This window comes from Bombina bombina, chromosome 2, assembly GCF_027579735.1.
Source record: "Bombina bombina isolate aBomBom1 chromosome 2, aBomBom1.pri, whole genome shotgun sequence".
Taxonomy (NCBI): domain Eukaryota; kingdom Metazoa; phylum Chordata; class Amphibia; order Anura; family Bombinatoridae; genus Bombina; species Bombina bombina.
The window spans coordinates 1,269,512,579-1,269,534,783 of record NC_069500.1 but is presented as its reverse complement, the minus strand read 5'-3'; the positions used below and the strand labels follow the sequence as shown (position 1 = coordinate 1,269,534,783).

At 39.5% G+C, this 22,205-nt stretch overlaps 1 protein-coding gene across 1 annotated transcript in view; it reads left to right on the top strand.

Moving 5' to 3' along the window:
* Nucleotides 1–22,205, top strand: part of TBC1D19 (TBC1 domain family member 19) — an 885,000-nt gene that overhangs the window by 752,030 nt on the left and 110,765 nt on the right. The window contains exon 16 of the mRNA XM_053704075.1: nucleotides 4,128–4,160. Within this exon, the coding sequence (XP_053560050.1) occupies nucleotides 4,128–4,160 (33 nt within the window). The remainder of the gene's footprint in view (nucleotides 1–4,127; nucleotides 4,161–22,205) is intronic.

Genomic DNA, 22,205 nt, shown 5'->3' with positions numbered 1-22,205 from the left:
CTTTATTGGCCGTGTGAACTGAGTTGCTTTGGCGTTCGGTTCTGTGGCCTGTAGTGGTTGGGCTGTCTTGGTTGTACAAGAGCGAGGTGGGGTTTTTCCTTTTCAGGGAGGGCTCCGCTGTTGCTCGCACCACTAGCTTCTCCTTTCTGTTCGGCATCTGTTTCATTGACCATCTCTGGATTTGATACTTGCTGGTACGGCACCCCTAGTCTACTGTGGTCTGGGGTGCGGAACTGGGTTTTGTTTTCTCCGGTTAGCTGGTAGGGGTTTATCCCTTGGTGACCGGGTTTTCATAGGAGTGCCCTTGGTTCCTGCTGTTTAGATGTTTGGACGCTGCATGGTCCTTGAGATCTGTTTGTTCCCTTTGGGTTTTCTCTTGTATTCTGCTGCGGTTCCTGTCATTGGGACCTGGGTCAGTGTACGTCTGCCCACTGGAGTCGGTTGTTTTTTGACGACTTGGGTTTTTTTCCTCCTTATATTGGGCCTATGTTCCCTTCGGTAATGGTTTGTCTGTCCCCTAGTTGGTTGAGGGGCTGCGGCTGGGCTGTTGCCTTGAGAGTTGGTGTTCTTGGGGTCTGTGATCTCGGTTGCGTCTATTCGTGGTGACTGTTCAGGTTCGATGACTTGTTGGTAGATTTGCATCAATGGTGCCACCTTTTGGTTTTTCAAAGGGTTCTTGTTTTGGCATTCTGTGTCCCCTTTGGCTTGGGTATAAATTTCCCATAAGTAATGAATGCCGCTGTGGATTCTTTCCCATTAGGAAGAAAAACTTAAATTATGTTTACCTGATAATTTTCTTTTCTTCCATGGGAAAGAGTCCACAGCCCCCCGCCCATTTTTGATGCTTCTTCCACTGTTCCTGTCCTCGGCTGAATGACTGGGGAGATAGGGGAGGTGGGAGGAGTATTTAAGCCTTTGGCTGGTGGGTCTTTGCCTCCTCCTGGTGGCTCCATGTATTGGTTATGGCTCCATTTTTTTCTTCTGCTGTATTTCATAGAAACATTCTACTGTTGTTATTTCGCAAACATGGTTCGGAGTTAATTTTAAAGAGTTCTCTTTCTCATTAATCAAGAATCTCTTTCCTAGGAGTCATTATAGACTCAGTGACTATGCTGAGGATTAAAGTTACAGACAGTTTGCTCACAACTACACTAAATTTTCAATCAATCTATAGCTCAGTGTATGGAAGTGTTAGATCTGATGCTTGCAGATGTTCTTCCTTTTGCACATTCCATATGAGACCTTTTCAACTTTGCATGCTTTGACGGTAGTGCAAACATTTTCACTTAAGTATCTTATAGAATCCTATGCTATTTTTCAGTGAGACAATCTCTGTCCCAGTGGACAATTTACCAAACTATTTTTCTGGGGCATCCTTTTTTCGCTCAACTTGGAAAATTATGTCTGCAGATGCCATTCTCTTGGACTGAAGTTCAGTCTGGGGGTTCTGGAGAGCACAGGAAGCTTGGTTTCCTCGGGAGGTAAAGTTATCAATAATTATCTTAGGCCCCTTCAGAATTGTCCTCTTCTGAAAGGAGAAACTTATCTGAGTTTTCATTCAGACAATGTTACAGCTTATATCCACCATCAAGTAGGAACTTGCACTTCCTCAGCAATGAAGGAAGTGTCAATGTTTTTTGATTGGACACAGAAAAAAAAATCTATATTTTGCATACCAGGAAAACTGGGAAAAAGATTTCCTTAGTAGGTAATTTCTTACACATGAATGTTTTCTCCTTCAAGTAGTTTTCTTCCAGAAATAGACCTGGTGACTTCTGATGGATACAGATGTAATACCTATTTTTTATAGCAAAGAGGTTTCTTTGATTCTGTATAGAACACCTTATTTTGGCCTATAAAGCCTATTATTTATAAGTGTACATTCTCTAATTATTTAGAAAGTTGTTTCTTTCCTTCCATGAAAACTAGGGTTTTAGCTAGCATTCTTTTAGAATTCGAAGAATTCTTCTTTTTGCAAGTATGTTTGGACAGTGTCCTATCTTCTAACTCTTTATTTTGTCTTTTTTTGATTTATACTACAGGAACATTAAAGTGAAGGTAAACTTTGATGAATGAAAGCCTGTTTTTTTTAAAATACTATTAAAAACCGGGGCACTTTCATTCATCAAATTTTAGAAGGCAGCCGTTTTGATTAAAAACTTACCTTTGTTTTTTTCACAGTCAGAGCAGCTTCCCCCACCTGGAGATCCTCTCTTAACACATCATCAATGACTAATCCAGCTTCCTCCAATCACAGCATGGCCTCAGGCAATGACTACCCTTGGGGGAAAGCCGTGATTGGAGGAAGCTGGATTGGTTATTGATGACGTGTGAAGAAAGGATCTCCGTGTAGGGGAATCTGCTTTAGCTGTGCAAAGAAGAGAGGTAAGTTTTTGATCAAAACGGCTGCTTTGTAAACTTTGATGAATGAAAGTGCCCCTGTTTTTAATAGTATTTTTAAAAAACGGGCTTTCATTCATCAAAGTTTACCTTCACTTTAAATGTCTTGATATCAAGACTTTGTTTGGCTTAATCAGGATATATCCAGTGCCTAAACTAAATTTATCCTCTTTGGAACATTAATTTAGATTTTTACAAGCTGTACGTGTTCCTCTTTTTGAACCTGCATGTTTTGGACATCAAGCTTCCGTCTGCCGGAGGACTTTCTGAATTTTTTTCGCTTTCTTGCTAGCATCCTTGTCTTATTTTCATCATGATAAGATGGTTTTAAGGACTCAATATGATTTTTTTTTTTTTTTACCTAAAGTGATTTTTTTGGATAACATTAATCAGGAGATTATAGCTCATCTCCTTGTCCTAATCCAAAGAGTTAATTTGATGATCTCTTAATTAATTTAGATATTGTAAGAGCATTAGAATTCTTCTTTCAAATTACAAAGGGTTTTAGATAATCATTTAATTTGTTTGCCCCTAGGTCCACATGTAAGAGGGCCACATCAGTTTCTTTAGCTTATAGGCTAAACATCTTGATTACCAAGGTTTACTTGGAGGCGGGATAGTCTTTTTTAAAATGCATTATTGCCCATTTTTCTTGATCGGTTTCCTTTTCTAGGATTTTCAAGAATGAGGCTTATATTGAATGCATTTACAAGGCAGCAACATACTTTCCCTAAATTTTACCTCTTTGATGTTTTTAGTAGGAAAGTACTTCAGGAGCAGTGTTCTCAATTACTTGTGGACTCCACAGCTTGTGTATTATTTCCCAGGAGTAATGGCTTGTGGACTCTCACCACCTTATGAAAAAAAAAAAATGTATAATTAACTGATAAATTCATTTATTTCTAGGTGGTGAGAGTCCTCAAGACCCACCCATTATCATGTTTTACTTTTTTCTGGCATAATTTTTAGTTTGCACCTTATTCTCCCTTATTTTTTCATTTCCTTCCTTTCTACTTCTCCTTCTTTGTTATATGTCAGACTGGAATACCAGAGTGTTGGGAGGGATTAAGTGTTCTTAGATCTTTGGGAATCTTTTTCTCATCCTAGTGGCCACGAGATGAATCCCAAGAGTAATGGCTTGTGGAGTGGACTCTCGCCACCATGAAAGAAATTAATTGATCAGGTAAACATAACGTTTGTTTTGTGATAGATGAAGTAGCCTGTGAATACTTAAAGGGCCACTAAACCCAAAATCTTTCTTTCATGATTCAGATAGAACATACAAATTTAAACAACATTACAATTTACTTCTATTATTTATTTTGCTTCATTTTTGAGATATCCGTATTTGAAGAAAAAGCAATGCACATGGGTGAGCCAATCACATGAGACTTCTATGTGCAGCAACCAATCAGCAGCTACTGAGCATATCTAGATATGCTTTTCAGCAAATAATATCAAGAGAATAATAAAAATTAGATAATAGAAGTAAATTAGAAAGATGTTTAAAAATGCATTCTCTTTCTAAATCGTGAAAGAAAAAATGTGGGTATCATGGCCCTTTAATGTGTCACACAAGCCACTGCTGACTCTGAGAAGGTAAAGTGTTTGAATGGTGCTTGTTTATATTTGTGTTTTCTATTTTGTAGATATGTTAACTGAGGATAGATCACATTAGGATTTTTGTTCATTTTATTAATTTTCTTTTCTGGGGTTTTTTTTTCTAGGTGTTATACCATTTCATGGATTTTCAATGTATGGTAAGCAATATTTTAAGGCTGAAAAAAAGTGCAATGTAATTGTCCCTCTATATCCTCCAACATCTTCGGTAATGTTCCTCTCCTCATCCCAATTTACTTGTCTTGCCACAGTTTGTCTTGTGACAACTTTTTTGACATTATGCAATTTGAAGCTGTAAATCAATGTAAAAATTGCTGTGTCACTGCATTTGAATTGCAATTACTATGTGAATTAAAGGGAAATGAAGCCCATTTTTTTAAATGTAATTCAGACAGAACATACCATTGTAAAAAAGTTTCCAATTTACTTGTATTATCAAATTTGCTTTGTTCCCATTATATTCTATGTTGAAGCGATACCTAGGTAGGCATCTGAAACACTACATGGCAGGAAATAGTGCTGCCATCTAGTGTTCATGCAAATGGATAACATTCTTGCAAAACTGCTGCCATATAGTGCTCTAGAAATTGACTGGCTACTAAGCATACATACCTGCTTTTCAACAAAACATACACAGAGAACAAATAATAATAATTTGAAGTAAATGAGAAAGTTGTTCATGCTCTATCTGAATCATTAAAGAAAAAATGTGGGTTTTATATCCCTTTAATAAGTAGATTCTAAAATGGTCACTAGCCTAATTTCCATTGGGCTTTTCTCCATAATGCAAAATTAATATTTGTAACTTATTGCTTAAATAGTTTTTCAATGCCAACAGTTAATTATTAGTATTCACATGTGTCTGTAACTTAAAATTACAATTTCCAACCATATTCCAGTTTCCTAAAAATACCTAATCTTTATTATGTCTTCTCTCTGCTTTTTTTTCTTGCTGCTTGCCCCTACCTCTTCTCTTAACATGAGCCCCTCATAATATATCAGTCTCTTGTCAATATCCCCCTTCCTCTCTATTTTGCCCTGATTATGTAAAACATAAATAAGAGTGCCCAATATGATGTAGCAATATCAGCTCAACAGAATACAAAAACTCACTCAAACTCAAAAGTGTAGTTCACCAACTGGTGCTATAATGCACTGTGCTTTTGTTCTCCCAGCTAGACTTGTGTCTGCTTTACTGCTGCTCAGTACTATGACATCCAGTTCCAGTCTCAGTCAGCTACAACTGAGGTTGAAAAAATTACCAAGTTTCCATAGAAAACTACTGTTCATGATGGTTCAACTGTTATCCTTATTGATATTATGGGGTTCCCCCAATAATTTATTTTACCCAGTAACACTCACAGCATTATAATTGCTCTCCTATTGTAGGTGTATACTAAATATCCCCCACTCTCCTCTGCTTCTCACATCCAGGCCTGGAAGCAGGATATGGAAAAGCAACAGGGGATGTTTAAATTATACACTTAAAGGGACACTGAACCCAAAATTTTTTCTTTAGTGATTCAGATAGAGCATGTAATTTTATCAACTTTCTAATTTACTCCTATTATCAATTTTTCGTCGTTCTCTTGCTATCTTTATTTGAAAAAGAAAGTCCAGAACCTTGGACAGCACTTGTTTATTGGTGGATGAATTTATCCACCAATCAGCAAGAACAACCCAGGTTGTTCACCAAAATGGGCCGGCATCTAAACTTACATTCTTGCTTTTAAAATAAAGATACCAAGAGAATGAAGAACATTTACTAAAAGGAGTAGATTAGAAAGTTGCTTAAAATTGCATGCTCTATCTGAATCACAAAATAAAAAAATGTTGGTTCAGTGTCCCTTTAAATATTACTTAGATGTCATTGTATTCCTACTAAATTACAAACGATCTTCTCAAATTGATATGAAAGATGCTGGAGCAGATGTAGAGGCCAGTATATATATATATATATATATATATATATATATATATATATATACAGGGAGTGCAGAATTATTAGGCAAATGAGTATTTTGACCACATCATCCTCTTTATGCATGTTGTCTTACTCCAAGCTGTATAGGCTCGAAAGCCTACTACCAATTAAGCATATTTAGGTGATGTGCATCTCTGTAATGAGAAGGGGTGTGGTCTAATGACATCAACACCCTATATCAGGTGTGCATAATTATTAGGCAACTTCCTTTCCTTTTGGCAAAATGGGTCAAAAGAAGGACTTGACAGGCTCAGAAAAGTCAAAAATAGTGAGATATCTTGCAGAGGGATGCAGCACTCTTAAAATTGCAAAGCTTCTGAAGCGTGATCATCGAACAATCAAGCATTTCATTCAAAATAGTCAACAGGGTCGCAAGAAGCGTGTGGAAAAACCAAGGCGCAAAATAACTGCCCATGAACTGAGAAAAGTCAAGCGTGCAGCTGCCAAGATGCCACTTGCCACCAGTTTGGCCATATTTCAGAGCTGCAACATCACTGGAGTGCCCAAAAGCACAAGGTGTGCAATACTCAGAGACATGGCCAAGGTAAGAAAGGCTGAAAGACGACCACCACTGAACAAGACACACAAGCTGAAACGTCAAGACTGGGCCAAGAAATATCTCAAGACTGATTTTTCTAAGGTTTTATGGACTGATGAAATGAGAGTGAGTCTTGATGGGCCAGATGGATGGGCCCGTGGTTTGATTGGTAAAGGGCAGAGAGCTCCAGTCCGACTCAGACGCCAGCAAGGTGGAGGTGGAGTACTGGTTTGGGCTGGTATCATCAAAGATGAGCTTGTGGGGCCTTTTCGGGTTGAGGATGGAGTCAAGCTCAACTCCCAGTCCTACTGCCAGTTTCTGGAAGACACCTTCTTCAAGCAGTGGTACAGGAAGAAGTCTGCATCCTTCAAGAAAAACATGATTTTCATGCAGGACAATGCTCCATCACACGCGTCCAAGTACTCCACAGCGTGGCTGGCAAGAAAGGGTATAAAAGAAGAAAATCTAATGACATGGCCTCCTTGTTCACCTGATCTGAACCCCATTGAGAACCTGTGGTCCATCATCAAATGTGAGATTTACAAGGAGGGAAAACAGTACACCTCTCTGAACAGTGTCTGGGAGGCTGTGGTTGCTGCTGCACGCAATGTTGATGGTGAACAGATCAAAACACTGACAGAATCCATGGATGGCAGGCTTTTGAGTGTCCTTGCAAAGAAAGGTGGCTATATTGGTCACTGATTTGTTTTTGTTTTGTTTTTGAATGTCAGAAATGTATATTTGTGAATGTTGAGATGTTATATTGGTTTCACTGGTAAAAATAAATAAATGAAATGGGTATATATTTGTTTTTGTTAAGTTGCCTAATAATTATGCACAGTAATAGTCACATGCACACACAGATATCCCCCTAAAATAGCTATAACTAAAAACAAACTAAAAACTACTTCCAAAACTATTCAGCTTTGATATTAATGAGTTTTTTGGGTTCATTGAGAACATGGTTGTTGTTCAATAATAAAATGAATCCTCAAAAATACAACTTGCCTAATAATTCTGCACTCCCTGTATATATATATATATATATATATATATATATATATATATATATATATATATATATATATATATATATATATATATATATATATATATATATATATATATAGTGGGGATGCCCAGTCATTCATCTGCTATGAAATAGAGCAATAGAGGAATTTAGTAAATTATTTCCTTATGTACTGAGAAACTTCCACCATGGACTACCAGGTACACATTAGGCCTCTAGGTCCCTTTGTATCTCTGTTCTCCTAGCAGTAAAATAATTTCTCTTACATTGGTGTATCCGGTCCACGGCTTCATCCTTACTTGTGGGATATTCTCAATCCCTACAGGAAGTGGCAAAGAGAGCACACAGCAGAGCTGTCCATATAGCTCCCCTCAGGCTCCGTCCCCCCAGTCATTCTCTTTGCCGCTCTAACAAGTAGCATCTCCACGGGAGGGTAAAGAGTTTGTGGTGTTAGATTTGTAGTTTTTATTTCTTCAATCAGAAGTTTGTTATTTTAAAATAGTGCCGGTTTGTACTATTTACTCTGAGGCAGAAAGCGATGAAGATTTCTGCTGAGAGGAATATGATTTTAGCACCCGTAACTAAAATCCATTGCTGTTCCCACGCAGGACTGTTGAATACCGGAGAACTTCAGTTGGGGGGAACAGTTTTCAGGCTTAACTGCTTAAGGTATGATCAGTCATTTTTTCTAACAAGACCCAGTAATGCTAGAAGACTGGCAGGAATCCCCATGAGGGAAGGTAAGCCATTTTCTGAGACTCAGTATAGAAGGATGGCTTAGGTTAAGGGCTTAAATACTGGTTGACACTGTTTTGGGCTAAATCGATTGCTTTATTAGCATGATTTCTTATTGAATCTAGTGTTTTTAGACTTATAAAACACTTTAGTTTTTTTTTTATTCGCCTGGCATTTTATTAGACACCTAATCTATCTCAGAGGCCCCATCACTCCGGAATGAAGAGGGAGGGGGCCTCATTTTCGCGCCTCAGTTGCGCAGTTTTTTTATTAGGCAGTTCATGCAGCTTCACGTGTAGAGTCGAGAGACCTCAGGCAGGACTTCAGAGAGGCTTATTTTCATCTTCAAATAATCCCTAACAAAGGTAAAAGCCACAGTAGAGACTGTGGCATCATGCTGTAGTGTTTACAACCGGTTTGATTGCTCATTTAGCTCCGGTTTGGGCATTAAGGGGTTAATTGATTTGAAAATGTGTGTGCAATCATTTCAAAGCATTAGGATAATGTGGTGAAAATTTCATTAAGATCGGATGTTTTTTTGATGTTTTGGTAAAAAAGTGTGTGCTTTTTATTATTTAAAGACACAGTAACGTTTTTTCAAAAAGTATTTTTTCTTGCATTGTAGTGCTGTCTAACTCTGTCAAACATGTCTGAGCCTTCAGATAGTCCTTGTTCTTTGTGTTTAAAAGCCATGGCGGTACCCCCATTGCATTTGTGTTTAAAGTGTGCTATAGCGTCTAAGCAGTTTAAGGACCATGCAGTGACACTTAAAAATGTAGCCCTAGATGATTCTTTAGCAGAAGGTAGTGAGGATAATACTCTTTCCTCTCCTCTTGTGTCGACACCAGTTATGCCCGCGCAAGCGATGCCCAGTACCTCTAGCGCATTGATCCCTATTACTTTGCAACAGTTAGCAGCAGTAATGGATAATTCTCTTGCAGCATTTTTATCCAAATTGCCAGCGTTTCCAAGGAAGCGTGATAGCTCAGTTTTAAATACAGAAAATGAGCAATCAGACGCATTGGATAATTTATCTGTAGTGCCCCTCACAACAATCTGATTTGGCTGTGAGGGATGGCCTGTCTGAGGGAGACATTTCTGACACAGGAAAAGTTTCTCAGCAGGCAGAGCCAGATTCCATAGCATTTAAATTTAAGCTAGAACACCTCCGCGCCCTGCTTAAGGAGGTTTTAGCTACACTAGATGATTGTGACCCCTTGGTGGTCCCAGAAAAATTGTGTAAAATTGACAAATTCTTAGAGGTCCCGATACACACTGAGGCGTTTCCGATCCCTAAGAGGGTGGCGGATATTGTGACTAGGGAGTGGGAGAGACCAGGTGTACCCTTCGTTCCCCCTCCTATATTTAAGAAAATGTTCCCCATAGTTGACCCTAGACGGGACGCGTGGCAGACGGTCCCTAAGGTTGAGGGGGCAGTTTCAACACTAGCCAAGCGCATGACTATACCAATAGAAGACAGTTGCGCTTTCAAAGATCCTATGGATAAAAAATTAGAAGGTTTACTTAAGAGAATATTTGTTCAACAAGGTTTCCTTCTTCAACCAATTTCTTGCATTATTCCTGTAACCACTGCAGCGGCTTTTTGGTTTGAGGAACTGGAAAACTCGCTCCAGAAGGAGACTTCTTATGACGAAGTCATGGATAGAATTCATGCTCTGAAGCTGGCTAATTCTTTCATCACAGATGCCGCTTTTCAGTTAGCTAAATTAGCGGCGAAAAATTCTGGTTTTGCCATCGTGGCGCACAGAGCGCTTTGGCTAAAATCATGGTCGGCGGACGTGTCGTCCAAAACAAAATTGCTTAATATTCCTTTCAAGGGTAAGACCCTATTCGGGCCAGAGTTGAAAGAGATTATTTCAGATATCACTGGGGGAAAGGGCCATGCCCTTCCTCAAGATAGACCCTTCAAAGCTATAAACAAGGCCAATTTTCGTTCCTTTCGCAATTTCAGGAACGGACCTGCTTCAACCTCTACAGCCACTAAGCAAGAGGGTAACGCTTCCCAGCCCAAGCCAACTGTAACAATCAATCCTGCTTACTTTGATTACAAGTATAGGTATGTAGCACAATATCAATTGAGAGTACTATTACTTGGTAAACCCATATGGATATATGTGCAGTTAATATAAGATTAATGTTTCCCTACAAAAAATACACACTAAAGTATTATCTGTATTATAGGAAACAAAATCAAATGCAATCTTAGAAATAAGCAGGCTTGTAATAATACAAAAGGATATAGGAATAGGTGAAACTTTCTTATGAATAAGTAAGGAATAATTATAATATATTGCGTAACATGAGATATTAAACATACAGCAAGTAAGTCTTATCCAATGTAGTATTGATAGATTGTTATAATGGAGAACTTCTGCAGATATAGTTATAGTTGCAAACGTAGTAATGTACCTTGAAAACTGTGAGTGCGGTAAGTAAGAACAAACACTTCCGGGTTCTGTGGGCTGCGGCTGCAGCAGCAGCAGAGACACGCTGAAGCCAGCTAACAGTCAGCGTGTGACGTCACGATTCTCCGGTGCAGCAGAAATCAACATAAGGATAATATAACAGAACAAATAAGATTAACAGATAAGAGTTTCAATAACCGGTTATTCTTTATGGCTGCCACAGACTTGGTTGTTAAATAATATGAGCTGATAAGTTGAAACAGGTAACGTAACTCCCAAAATAAAGACAGTCTTGAATAAATGAAAAGTACTTGCCAAAGTAAGACTTCCAAAAGATGTTGCAACAGGCTGGAAATAAATATTAAATCTGTAGTAGGTAGAACTTGAATGAGGTAACTTGAATTGCTGATAAGTTAAGATACAATTTTAACCTTCCAGAGATATGAGAGGCTCAGTGTTACTCTGAGGAAAATAACAAAATACTAAGCAAGGTGTGTTCAGTGAACAGGTGTTTTATGAGAGTAAGTAAGATATGATTGGTTAAATTCTAATTAAGGAAACAGTACACCCAAAAGCCTGACATGACTCCCCCCTCAAACAAGCTGATCCTCAGCTTGAAGTCTGGGGCGATCTGGATATCTCCTGTGGAATTGGGAAACAAGTCGAGGAGCATTAAGATTAGATGCGGGTTCCCAGGAGTCATCTTCCTCCGAGTACCCCTTCCACCTAATTAAATATTCCAGAATACCCTTGGAAAACCTTGAATCAAGTACTTCTTTAACTTCATAGATTTCTGAGTCTTGGATGGAAGTGGTTGGTAGTAATTGGGGTGTGTTACTTCTAGTAGGAACGTATGGTTTGAGGAGGGAAACATGGAAAGTCGGATGTATTTTCATAGATGAAGGTAAATCCAGAGTGACTGCATTCTGATTTATTACCCTAGTGATAGGGAATGGTCCACAGAATTTTTGTGTCATTTTCCTACTAGGAAGATGTAGCTTTAGGTTTTTAGTTGACAACCATACCTGGTCTCCAATTTGATATGAAGGTGGTTGTCTGTGTCTCAAATCATAATAGTGCTTTTGGGAAGTCTGAGCTTTTGAAATGTTTTCCTTGATAACCCGAAAATTGTCTAGAAGTGCATTATTCCATTCATCTACAAGAGGAGAATTGGAAGGAGTAGTACTAACTGAAGTGATAGTTGGATGGTACCCATAATTTGCGAAGAATGGAGATAATTTTGTGGATGAATTGGTTAGATTATTGTAGGAAAATTCAGCGAAGGGTAAGTATGTTATCCAATTGTCTTGCTGGTAGGAACAAAAACATCGTAGGTACTCATCTAACCATTGATTGATTCGCTCAACCTGTCCGTTTGCTTGTGGATGAAATGCAGTGGTGTATTGATGGGTTATGTTAAGAGATTGACAGAGACTTTTCCAGAATTTAGATGTGAACTGGGAACCCCTGTCAGAAATCAAAACTGTTGGTACCCCATGGAGCCGAATCACATGTTGTATAAATAAGTTAGCTGTTTCTGCTGAAGTGGGAAGCTTATGAAATGGAATAAAATGCAACATTTTGGTGAAACTATCAACAACTACCATGATGGTGGTATAATTCTTTGATGGAGGTAAATCCACAATAAAGTCAACTCCTACTTGTTTCCAAGGTCTGTCAGATGTTGGAATTGATATTAAAAGTCCATAAGGTAATTTCCGCTCAGTTTTGCATACTTGACAAGTAACACAAGTCTTAATATAATCTGAAACAGTTTCCTTCAAATGAGGCCACCAATATGTCCTTGTTATAAGTTCGATGGTGCGTGATTCCCCTGGATGTCCCGCTAAGGGTGAATCATGGTGATGTTGTAAAATTTGTTGTCTCAATTCTTTAGGAATATAAATCATATTCTTGTAGTAGTATAATCCGTCTTTCAATTCCAAAGGAACCTTAGTGTCAGTAGGTGAATTTTTTGAAGAGTTCTTTATATCAGTTAGAAAGTCTGAAGTTAATCCGATGAAGCGTTCAGGAGGAATTATAGCAGTAGGATTTTCGTTAGGAATAGGTTCGGATAGTTGTCGAGAGAGTGCATCCGCTTTTCCATTTTTGTTTGCTGGGCGGTATTGGATTTGAAAGTCGAATCTTGCAAAGTAGAGACTCCACCGTACCTGTCTAGCTGATAGAGTCTTGTTATTTTGCAGGTATTGGAGGTTTTTGTGGTCCGTGTAAATTATGAAGGGCATTTTTGCACCTTCTAGTAGGTGTCTCCAAAATTCTAAAGATTTACGGATGGCGAGTAATTCTTTGTCTCCTATTGCGTAATTCCTCTCTGCTGATGTCATACTTTTTGAAAAGTAGGAGATTGGATGTAGAGGATCTTTAGGTGTTTTCTGTTGTGAAAGTACTGCCCCAATCGCAAAGTCTGAGGAATCAACTTCCAATACGTATTGTAAATCAACATTAGGAAATTTGAGTATGGGTGCTTCTGTGAAAGTTTGTTTCAAGAAGTCAAATACTTTGGTATGACTTTGATTCCAATGGAATTGTTGGGTTGAACCAGTAAGTTGTGTGAGTGGTCTCACTATTGATGAAAAATTCTTTATAAATTTTCTGTAATAATTGGCAAACCCCAAAAACCTTTGGAGAGACTTCTTATCTTTAGGAGTTGGCCAATTTTTTACTGAATCAACCTTCTCGGTTTGCATTTGGATACCAGCAGGAGATATAGTGTAACCTAAGAATGAGATAGTGGTATTGTGGAATGAACACTTTTCTAATTTGGCATATAGTTTATGTGTTTGTAACCGAGCTAATACCCAACGGACATGTTTTATATGTTCTGGCAAATTGTTGGAGTAAATTAGGATGTCGTCTAAGTATACTACTAGACATATGTCTAATAAATCCCGGAAGATATCATTAATAAAGTGTTGGAACGTTGCGGGGGCATTACAGAGACCGAATGGCATCACTAGGTACTCATAGAGTCCATAGCGAGTTCTGAATGCTGTGAGCCATTCGTCTCCTTCTCTTATACGTATGAGATTGTATGCCCCACGCAAGTCCAACTTAGTAAAGATGGTAGCATTACTTAATCTTTCAATTAATTCCGGTATGAGAGGTAACGGATATCGGTTTTTTACCGTCCGTTTATTAAGCTCTCGGTAATCTATTATCGGCCTGAGGGAAGTGTCTTTGTTGGTTACAAAGAACATTCCAGCTGCTGTGGGTGAAGAAGAGGGTCTGATGAAACCCTTTCTAAGATTATCTTGTAAGTATTGTTTAAGATGTAACAACTCAGGGTGACTCAATGGATACAAATGACCAACCGGTAATGTTGCACCTGGAATTAATTCAATTGGGCAATCATAAACCCGATGGGGTGGAAGAGTTTCTGCCTCAACTTTACTAAAGACCTCTATGAAGTCCTGGTATGGTTCCGGTATTTGAATCTGTTCTAATTCTGTGTGTAGTATTTTATGATGTGGGAAGCATGTATTTTCACAGAATTTTGATTGGAAAGCAACACTTAAAGTAGACCAATCTATATAGGGATTGTGTGTCTGAAGCCAGTATAACCCTAATACAATAGGGAAATGAGGTGATGGAATTACATCGAATGTTATATATTCGGTGTGGCCATCTTCAGTAGTAACTAATATAGGTACTGTGTTGTGAGTTATAGGACTATTTGCAATTACAGAGCCATCAATAACTTTGATTGAAACTGGTGTTTTCTTTAATACAATAGGTATTTTATTTTTCAATACAGTAGATTTGTCTATAAAGTTTCCAAAGGCTCCAGAGTCAACGATGGCAGAAGTAGCCAATCTATTAAGGTCCCACTGCAAAAGGAGAGATAGTTTGCAATAAGAAATTTGTTTATCTAGACTTTGAGTATTGTTAATATGAACAAACTTACTCTTTTTATTTTTTTGTAATGTTGGACAATTCATAACTGTATGACTGGGATTTGCACAATACATACAGAGGTGATTAGTTCTTCTTCTTATCCTTTCTTCAGGGGTTAATGGTCCACGAATAACTCCTATTTCCATGGGGGTGACATGCTCCATTGGAGGTGATTTTATGTGAGCAGAGGTGGACATAGTGGCTTTAAATGTTGGATCTGAATAACCACGTTCAGCTTTGCGTTCCCTGAGCCTCCGGTCAATTTGGGTTGAGACTTTTATTAATGCATCCAGGGTACTTGGAAGCTCTATACGTGCTAGCTCATCCTTGACAGGATCAGACAGTCCCAATCTAAATTGGTTTCTGAGCGAAACCAAACTCCATGCTGAGTCTGATGCGTACAGCTTAAATTCAGTGGTATATTCCTCCACTGTCTTTTTTCCTTGTTTTAAGCTCCTCATCTTTTGTTCAGCCGTTAGTTGAATATCAGTATCTCTATATAGCTCATCCATGGCTTGGAAAAAATTTGTTAGTGAATCTAGTAGAGGGTCATTTGTTTCACACAAATGATCTGCCCAAATTCTGGGTTCAGATCTTAGAAAAGATATTGTGGACAAAACCCTTACCCTGTCAGTGGGGTAAGTTTTTGGTTTTAAATTGAAGAGCAGGTAGCAGGCATTTTTAAACTGCCTATAGGTTTTCCTATTACCATTATATAATTCTGGCAAGCTTATCTGTGGTTCAGAACTGGGGGTTTGTTGTTCTTTTACCTCCTTTATAAGCTCTCTGAGAACCTGATTTTCTAGTTGTAAGTCCAAGATAGCCTGTCCCATTTTGTCTACCTTTTGACTCAGGTTATAGACTACTTGGGGAATTTCAGCAGGTTCCATTTTCTTTTAGGCTTAGTATTATGTAACAATCAATCCTGCTTACTTTGATTACAAGTATAGGTATGTAGCACAATATCAATTGAGAGTACTATTACTTGGTAAACCCATATGGATATATGTGCAGTTAATATAAGATTAATGTTTCCCTACAAAAAATACACACTAAAGTATTATCTGTATTATAGGAAACAAAATCAAATGCAATCTTAGAAATAAGCAGGCTTGTAATAATACAAAAGGATATAGGAATAGGTGAAACTTTCTTATGAATAAGTAAGGAATAATTATAATATATTGCGTAACATGAGATATTAAACATACAGCAAGTAAGTCTTATCCAATGTAGTATTGATAGATTGTTATAATGGAGAACTTCTGCAGATATAGTTATAGTTGCAAACGTAGTAATGTACCTTGAAAACTGTGAGTGCGGTAAGTAAGAACAAACACTTCCGGGTTCTGTGGGCTGCGGCTGCAGCAGCAGCAGAGACACGCTGAAGCCAGCTAACAGTCAGCGTGTGACGTCACGATTCTCCGGTGCAGCAGAAATCAACATAAGGATAATATAACAGAACAAATAAGATTAACAGATAAGAGTTTCAATAACCGGTTATTCTTTATGGCTGCCACAGACTTGGTTGTTAAATAATATGAGCTGATAAGTTGAAACAGGTAACGTAACTCCCAAAATAAAGACAGTCTTGAATAAATGAAAAGTACTTGCCAAAGTAAGACTTCCAAAAGATGTTGCAACAGGCTGGAAATAAATATTAAATCTGTAGTAGGTAGAACTTGAATGAGGTAACTTGAATTGCTGATAAGTTAAGATACAATTTTAACCTTCCAGAGATATGAGAGGCTCAGTGTTACTCTGAGGAAAATAACAAAATACTAAGCAAGGTGTGTTCAGTGAACAGGTGTTTTATGAGAGTAAGTAAGATATGATTGGTTAAATTCTAATTAAGGAAACAGTACACCCAAAAGCCTGACACCAACATGGAAACCTTTGCAGGGCTGGAACAAGGGTAAACAGGCCAAGAAGCCTGCTGCTGCTACCAAGACAGCATGAAGGGGTAGCCCCCGATCCGGGACCGGATCTAGTAGGGGGCAGACTTTCTCTGTTTGCTCAGGCTTGGGCAAGAGATGTTCCGGAACCCTGGGCATTAGAAATTGTTGCTCAGGGGTACCTTCTAGAATTCAAGGACTCTCCTCCAAGGGGAAGGTTCCACATTTCTCGCTTGTCTTTAGACCAGACAAAGAGACAGGTGTTCTTACGCTGTGTAGAAGACCTTCTACAGATGGAAGTGATACACCCAGTTCCAACCGCAGAACTAGGACTGGGTTTTTACTCAAATCTGTTTGTAGTTCCCAAAAAGGAAGGAACTTTCAGGCCAATCCTGGATTTAAAAATCTAAACAAATTCCTCAGAGTTCCATCATTCAAGATGGAAACCATTCGGACAATTTTACCGATGATGCAGGAGGGTCAATATATGACTACCGTGGATTTACAGGGAGTGCAGAATTATTAGGCAAGTTGTATTTTTGAGGATTAATTTTATTATTGAACAACAACCATGTTCTCAATGAACCCAAAAAACTCATTAATATCAAAGCTGAATATTTTTGGAAGTAGTTTTTAGTTTGTTTTTAGTTTTAGCTATTTTAGGGGGATATCTGTGTGTGCAGGTGACTATTACTGTGCATAATTATTAGGCAACTTAACAAAAAACAAATATATACCCATTTCAATTATTTATTTTTACCAGTGAAACCAATATAACATCTCAACATTCACAAATATACATTTCTGACATTCAAAAACAAAACAAAAACAAATCAGTGACCAATATAGCCACCTTTCTTTGCAAGGACACTCAAAAGCCTGCCATCCATGGATTCTGTCAGTGTTTTGATCTGTTCACCATCAACATTGCGTGCAACAGCAACCACAGCCTCCCAGACACTGTTCAGAGAGGTGTACTGTTTTCCCTCCTTGTAAATCTCACATTTGATGATGGACCACAGGTTCTCAATGGGGTTCAGATCAGGTGAACAAGGAGGCCATGTCATTAGATTTTCTTCTTTTATACCCTTTCTTGCCAGCCACGCTGTGGAGTACTTGGACGCGTGTGATGGAGCATTGTCCTGCATGAAAATCATGTTTTTCTTGAAGGATGCAGACTTCTTCCTGTACCACTGCTTGAAGAAGGTGTCTTCCAGAAACTGGCAGTAGGACTGGGAGTTGAGCTTGACTCCATCCTCAACCCGAAAAGGCCCCACAAGCTCATCTTTGATGATACCAGCCCAAACCAGTACTCCACCTCCACCTTGCTGGCGTCTGAGTCGGACTGGAGCTCTCTGCCCTTTACCAATCCAGCCACGGGCCCATCCATCTGGCCCATCAAAACTTACTCTCATTTCATCAGTCCAAAAAACCTTAGAAAAATCAGTCTTGAGATATTTCTTGGCCCAGTCTTGACGTTTCAGCTTGTGTGTCTTGTTCAGTGGTGGTCGTCTTTCAGCCTTTCTTACCTTGGCCATGTCTCTGAGTATTGCACACCTTGTGCTTTTGGGCACTCCAGTGATGTTGCAGCTCTGAAATATGGCCAAACTGGTGGCAAGTGGCATCTTGGCAGCTGCACGCTTGACTTTTCTCAGTTCATGGGCAGTTATTTTGCGCCTTGGTTTTTCCACACGCTTCTTGCGACCCTGTTGACTATTTTGAATGAAATGCTTGATTGTTCGATGATCACGCTTCAGAAGCTTTGCAATTTTAAGAGTGCTGCATCCCTCTGCAAGATATCTCACTATTTTTGACTTTTCTGAGCCTGTCAAGTCCTTCTTTTGACCCATTTTGCCAAAGGAAAGGAAGTTACCTAATAATTATGCACACCTGATATAGGGTGTTGATGTCATTAGACCACACCCCTTCTCATTACAGAGATGCACATCACCTAATATGCTTAATTGGTAGTAGGCTTTCGAGCCTATACAGCTTGGAGTAAGACAACATGCATAAAGAGGATGATGTGGTCAAAATACTCATTTGCCTAATAATTCTGCACTCCCTGTAAAGGATGCGTACCTACATATTCCTATCCACAAAGATCACCATCAGTTCCTAAGGTTCGCCTTTCTGGACAAGCATTACCAGTTTGTGGCTCTTCCCTTCGGGTTGGCCACTGCTCCCAGAATTTTCACAAAGGTGCTAGGGTCCCTTCTAGCGGTACTAAGACCGAGGGGCTTCGCAGTAGCACCTTACCTAGACGACATCTTAATACAAGGGAGGAACAATGAGTTCCCTGGCGATGAGGGAGGTATCCAAGATCATCAAATGGGCAGAGGATCACTCCTGCCATCTATCTGCAATTCACATCCCAGGAGTAGACAACTGGGAGGCGGATTATCTGAGTCATCAGACTTTCCATCCGGGGGAGTGGGAACTCCACCAGGAGGTTTTTGTCCAGCTAACCCAACTATGGGGCATTCCAGATCTGGATCTGATGGCTTCACGCCAGAACTCCAAAGTTCCACGTTACGGGTCCAGGTCCAGGGATCCCAAGGCGACATTGATAGATGCCTTAGTGGCACCTTGGTCATTCAATCTAGCTTATGTCTTTCCACCGTTTCCTCTTCTCCCTCGGCTAGTAGCCAGAATCAAGCAGGAGAAGGCTTCGGTAATTCTGATAGCTCCTGCGTGGCCACGCAGGACTTGGTATGCAGACCTGGTGGATATGTCATCGGCTCCACCATGGAAGCTACCTTTGAGGCAGGACCTTCTAATCCAAGGTCCATTCAAGCATCCAAACCTAGTTTCTCTGCAACTGACTGCTTGGAGATTGAACGTTTAATTCTAGCTAAGCGTGGGTTCTCTGAATCAGTTATAGATACTCTGATCCAGGCTAGAAAGCCTGTTACCAGGAAAATTTACCATAAGATATGGCGGAAATATCTTTGTTGGTGCGAATCCAAGGGTTACTTGTGGACTAAGATTAGGATTCCAAGGTTATTATCTTTTCTCCAAGAAGGATTGGAGAAAGGGTTGGCAGCTAGTTCCTTAAAGGGACAGATATCTGCTCTGTCCGTTCTGTTGCACAAGCGTCTGGCAGCTGTGCCAGATGTTCAGGCGTTTGTACAGGCCTTAGTTAGGATTAAGCCTGTCTACAGACCTGTGGCTCCTCCATGGAGTCTAAATTTAGTTATTTCAGTTCTTCAAGGGGTTCCGTTTGAACCTCTACATTACATAGATATTAAGTTACTATCTTGGAAAGTTTTGTTTTTGGTAGCTATTTCTTCTGCTCGAAGAGTTTCTGAATTGTCTGCTTTGCAGTGTAACTCACCCTATCTGGTGTTCCATACAGATAAGGTTGTTTTGCGTACCAAGCCTGGTTTTCTTCCAAAAGTGGTTTCCAATAAGAATATAAACCAGGAAATAGTTGTTCCTTCTCTGTGTCCCAATCCAGTTTCTAAAAAGGAACGTCTGTTACACAATCTTGATGTGGTTCGTGCTTTAAAGTTCTATCTAAAAGCAACTAAAGATTTCAGACAAACATCATCCTTGTTTGTTGTCTATTCTGGCAAGAGGAGAGGTCAAAAAGCGACTGCTACCTCTCTGTCTTTCTGGCTGAAAAGCATCATCCGGTTGGCTTATGAGACTGCTGGAAGGCAGCCTCCTGAACGAATTACAGCTCATTCCACTAGAGCTGTGGCTTCCACATTGGCTTTCAAGAATGAGGCTTCTGTTGAACAGATTTGTAAGGCAGCGACTTGGTCTTCACTGCATACATTTGCCAAATTTTACAAATTCGATACTTTTGCTTCTTCGGAGGCTATTTTTGGGAGAAAGGTTTTGCAAGCAGTGGTGCCTTCCGTTTAGGTTACCTGACTTGTTCCCTCCCTTCATCCGTGTCCTAAAGCTTTGGTATTGGTTCCCACAAGTAAGGATGAAGCCGTGGACCGGATACACCAATCTAAGAGAAAACAGAATTTATGCTTACCTGATAAATTTCTTTCTCTTACGGTGTATCCGGTCCACGGCCCGCCCTGGCAATTAAAGGGACACTGAACCCAAATTTTTTCTTTTGTAATTCAGAAAGAGCATGCAATTTTAAGCAACTTTCTAATTTACTCCTATTATCAATTTTTCTTTGTTCTGTTGCTATCATTATTTGAAAAAGAAGGCATCTAAGCTTTTTTTTGGTTTTAGTACTCTGGAGAGCACTTTTTTATTGGTGGATGAATTTATCCACCAATCAGCAAGGACAACCCAGGTTATTCACCAAAAATGGGCCGGCATCTAAACTTACATTCTTGCATTTCAAATAAAGATACCAAGAGAATGAAGAAAATTTGATAATAGGAGTAAATTAGAAAGTTGTTTAAAATTTCATGCTCAATCTGAATCAAGAAATAAAATTTTTGGGTACAGTGTCCCTTTAAGTCAGGTTTAAATTTATTTTTGTAAACTACAGTCACCACTGCACCCTATGGTTCTCCTTTTTCTCCTAACCGTCGGTCGAATGACTGTGGGGGCGGAGCCTGAGGGGAGCTATATGGACAGCTCTGCTGTGTGCTCTCTTTGCCACTTCCTGTAGGGATTGAGAATATCCCACAAGTAAGGATGAAGCCGTGGACCGGATACAACGTAAGAGAAAGAAATTTATCAGCTAAGCATAAATTCTGTTTTTTGGCAAGAAATTGGTCGAAGGAGGCCTCAGGTCATAAATATTTGAGAGTATGTTAAAAATATGGCAAAGTATGTTTTACTGAGCTAAGTAAAATAGACCTTTTCTTCTTAAATGGAAAGAGTCCACAGCTGCATTCATTACTTTTGGTAAATAAGAACTTGGCCACCAGGAGGAAGTAAAGACACCCCAGCCAAAGGCTTAAATACTCCTCTCACTCCCATCATCCCCCAGTCATTCTTTGCCTTTCGTACCAGGAGGTTGGCAGAGAAGTGTCAGAATTTTAAATTGTTTTTTGTCTCTTATGAAGGGTAGTACTCTTCGGCATGGGACAGGAGTTTTAAGTAGCCCTGTCAGTCTCTCAGTGAGGGCTTGGATGGAAGTTAAGAGTCCAGAGATGCAGGGAGAGTCTTTCTGCAAAACTATCCCGACTCATGTTAACAGCTCCTCAACCAATCGGCGTTGTTGAACTTCGCTCCGCTGCCTGCTTTCTTCTCTCAAGTCCATGGCGGAGGCGATGCTACTATCCGTCACACTTGAAAGGCCGTGTTCCTGTTCCACGGCGTAGATTCCGGTAAGATCATTTCATTTTACTTTATTCATCAATGTACTGTAATTTGAATGTTTTGCCGAGAGGCTACCACCTTGCGGGTCTAACTAATATCATAAGGGTCTCAGTGAGTCTCTTTTAGTATCTTGGAATCGAGGGTAATATCTCCTGAGGGGGTTATTTAACAGGGGGGTTTATAATCATGTTTGTTATGTGATTCAACCTGCTTATGTGTGATGTTTTTGGGCTTGTGGTTTGATACTTTGAGGCCTTTGGAAGTGACACAGCCTTTTGGTTGGGCGCTCTTTTTTGGACTGTACGGTTCACCTTGTGTTCGGGCGTGATTACGTTCTGTTTTCCATTTCCGCATTCCCGACCATGTGGCGAAGGAAATTTTCTAGACCGCAGTGGTCTGGTCATAGGAGGTGGTG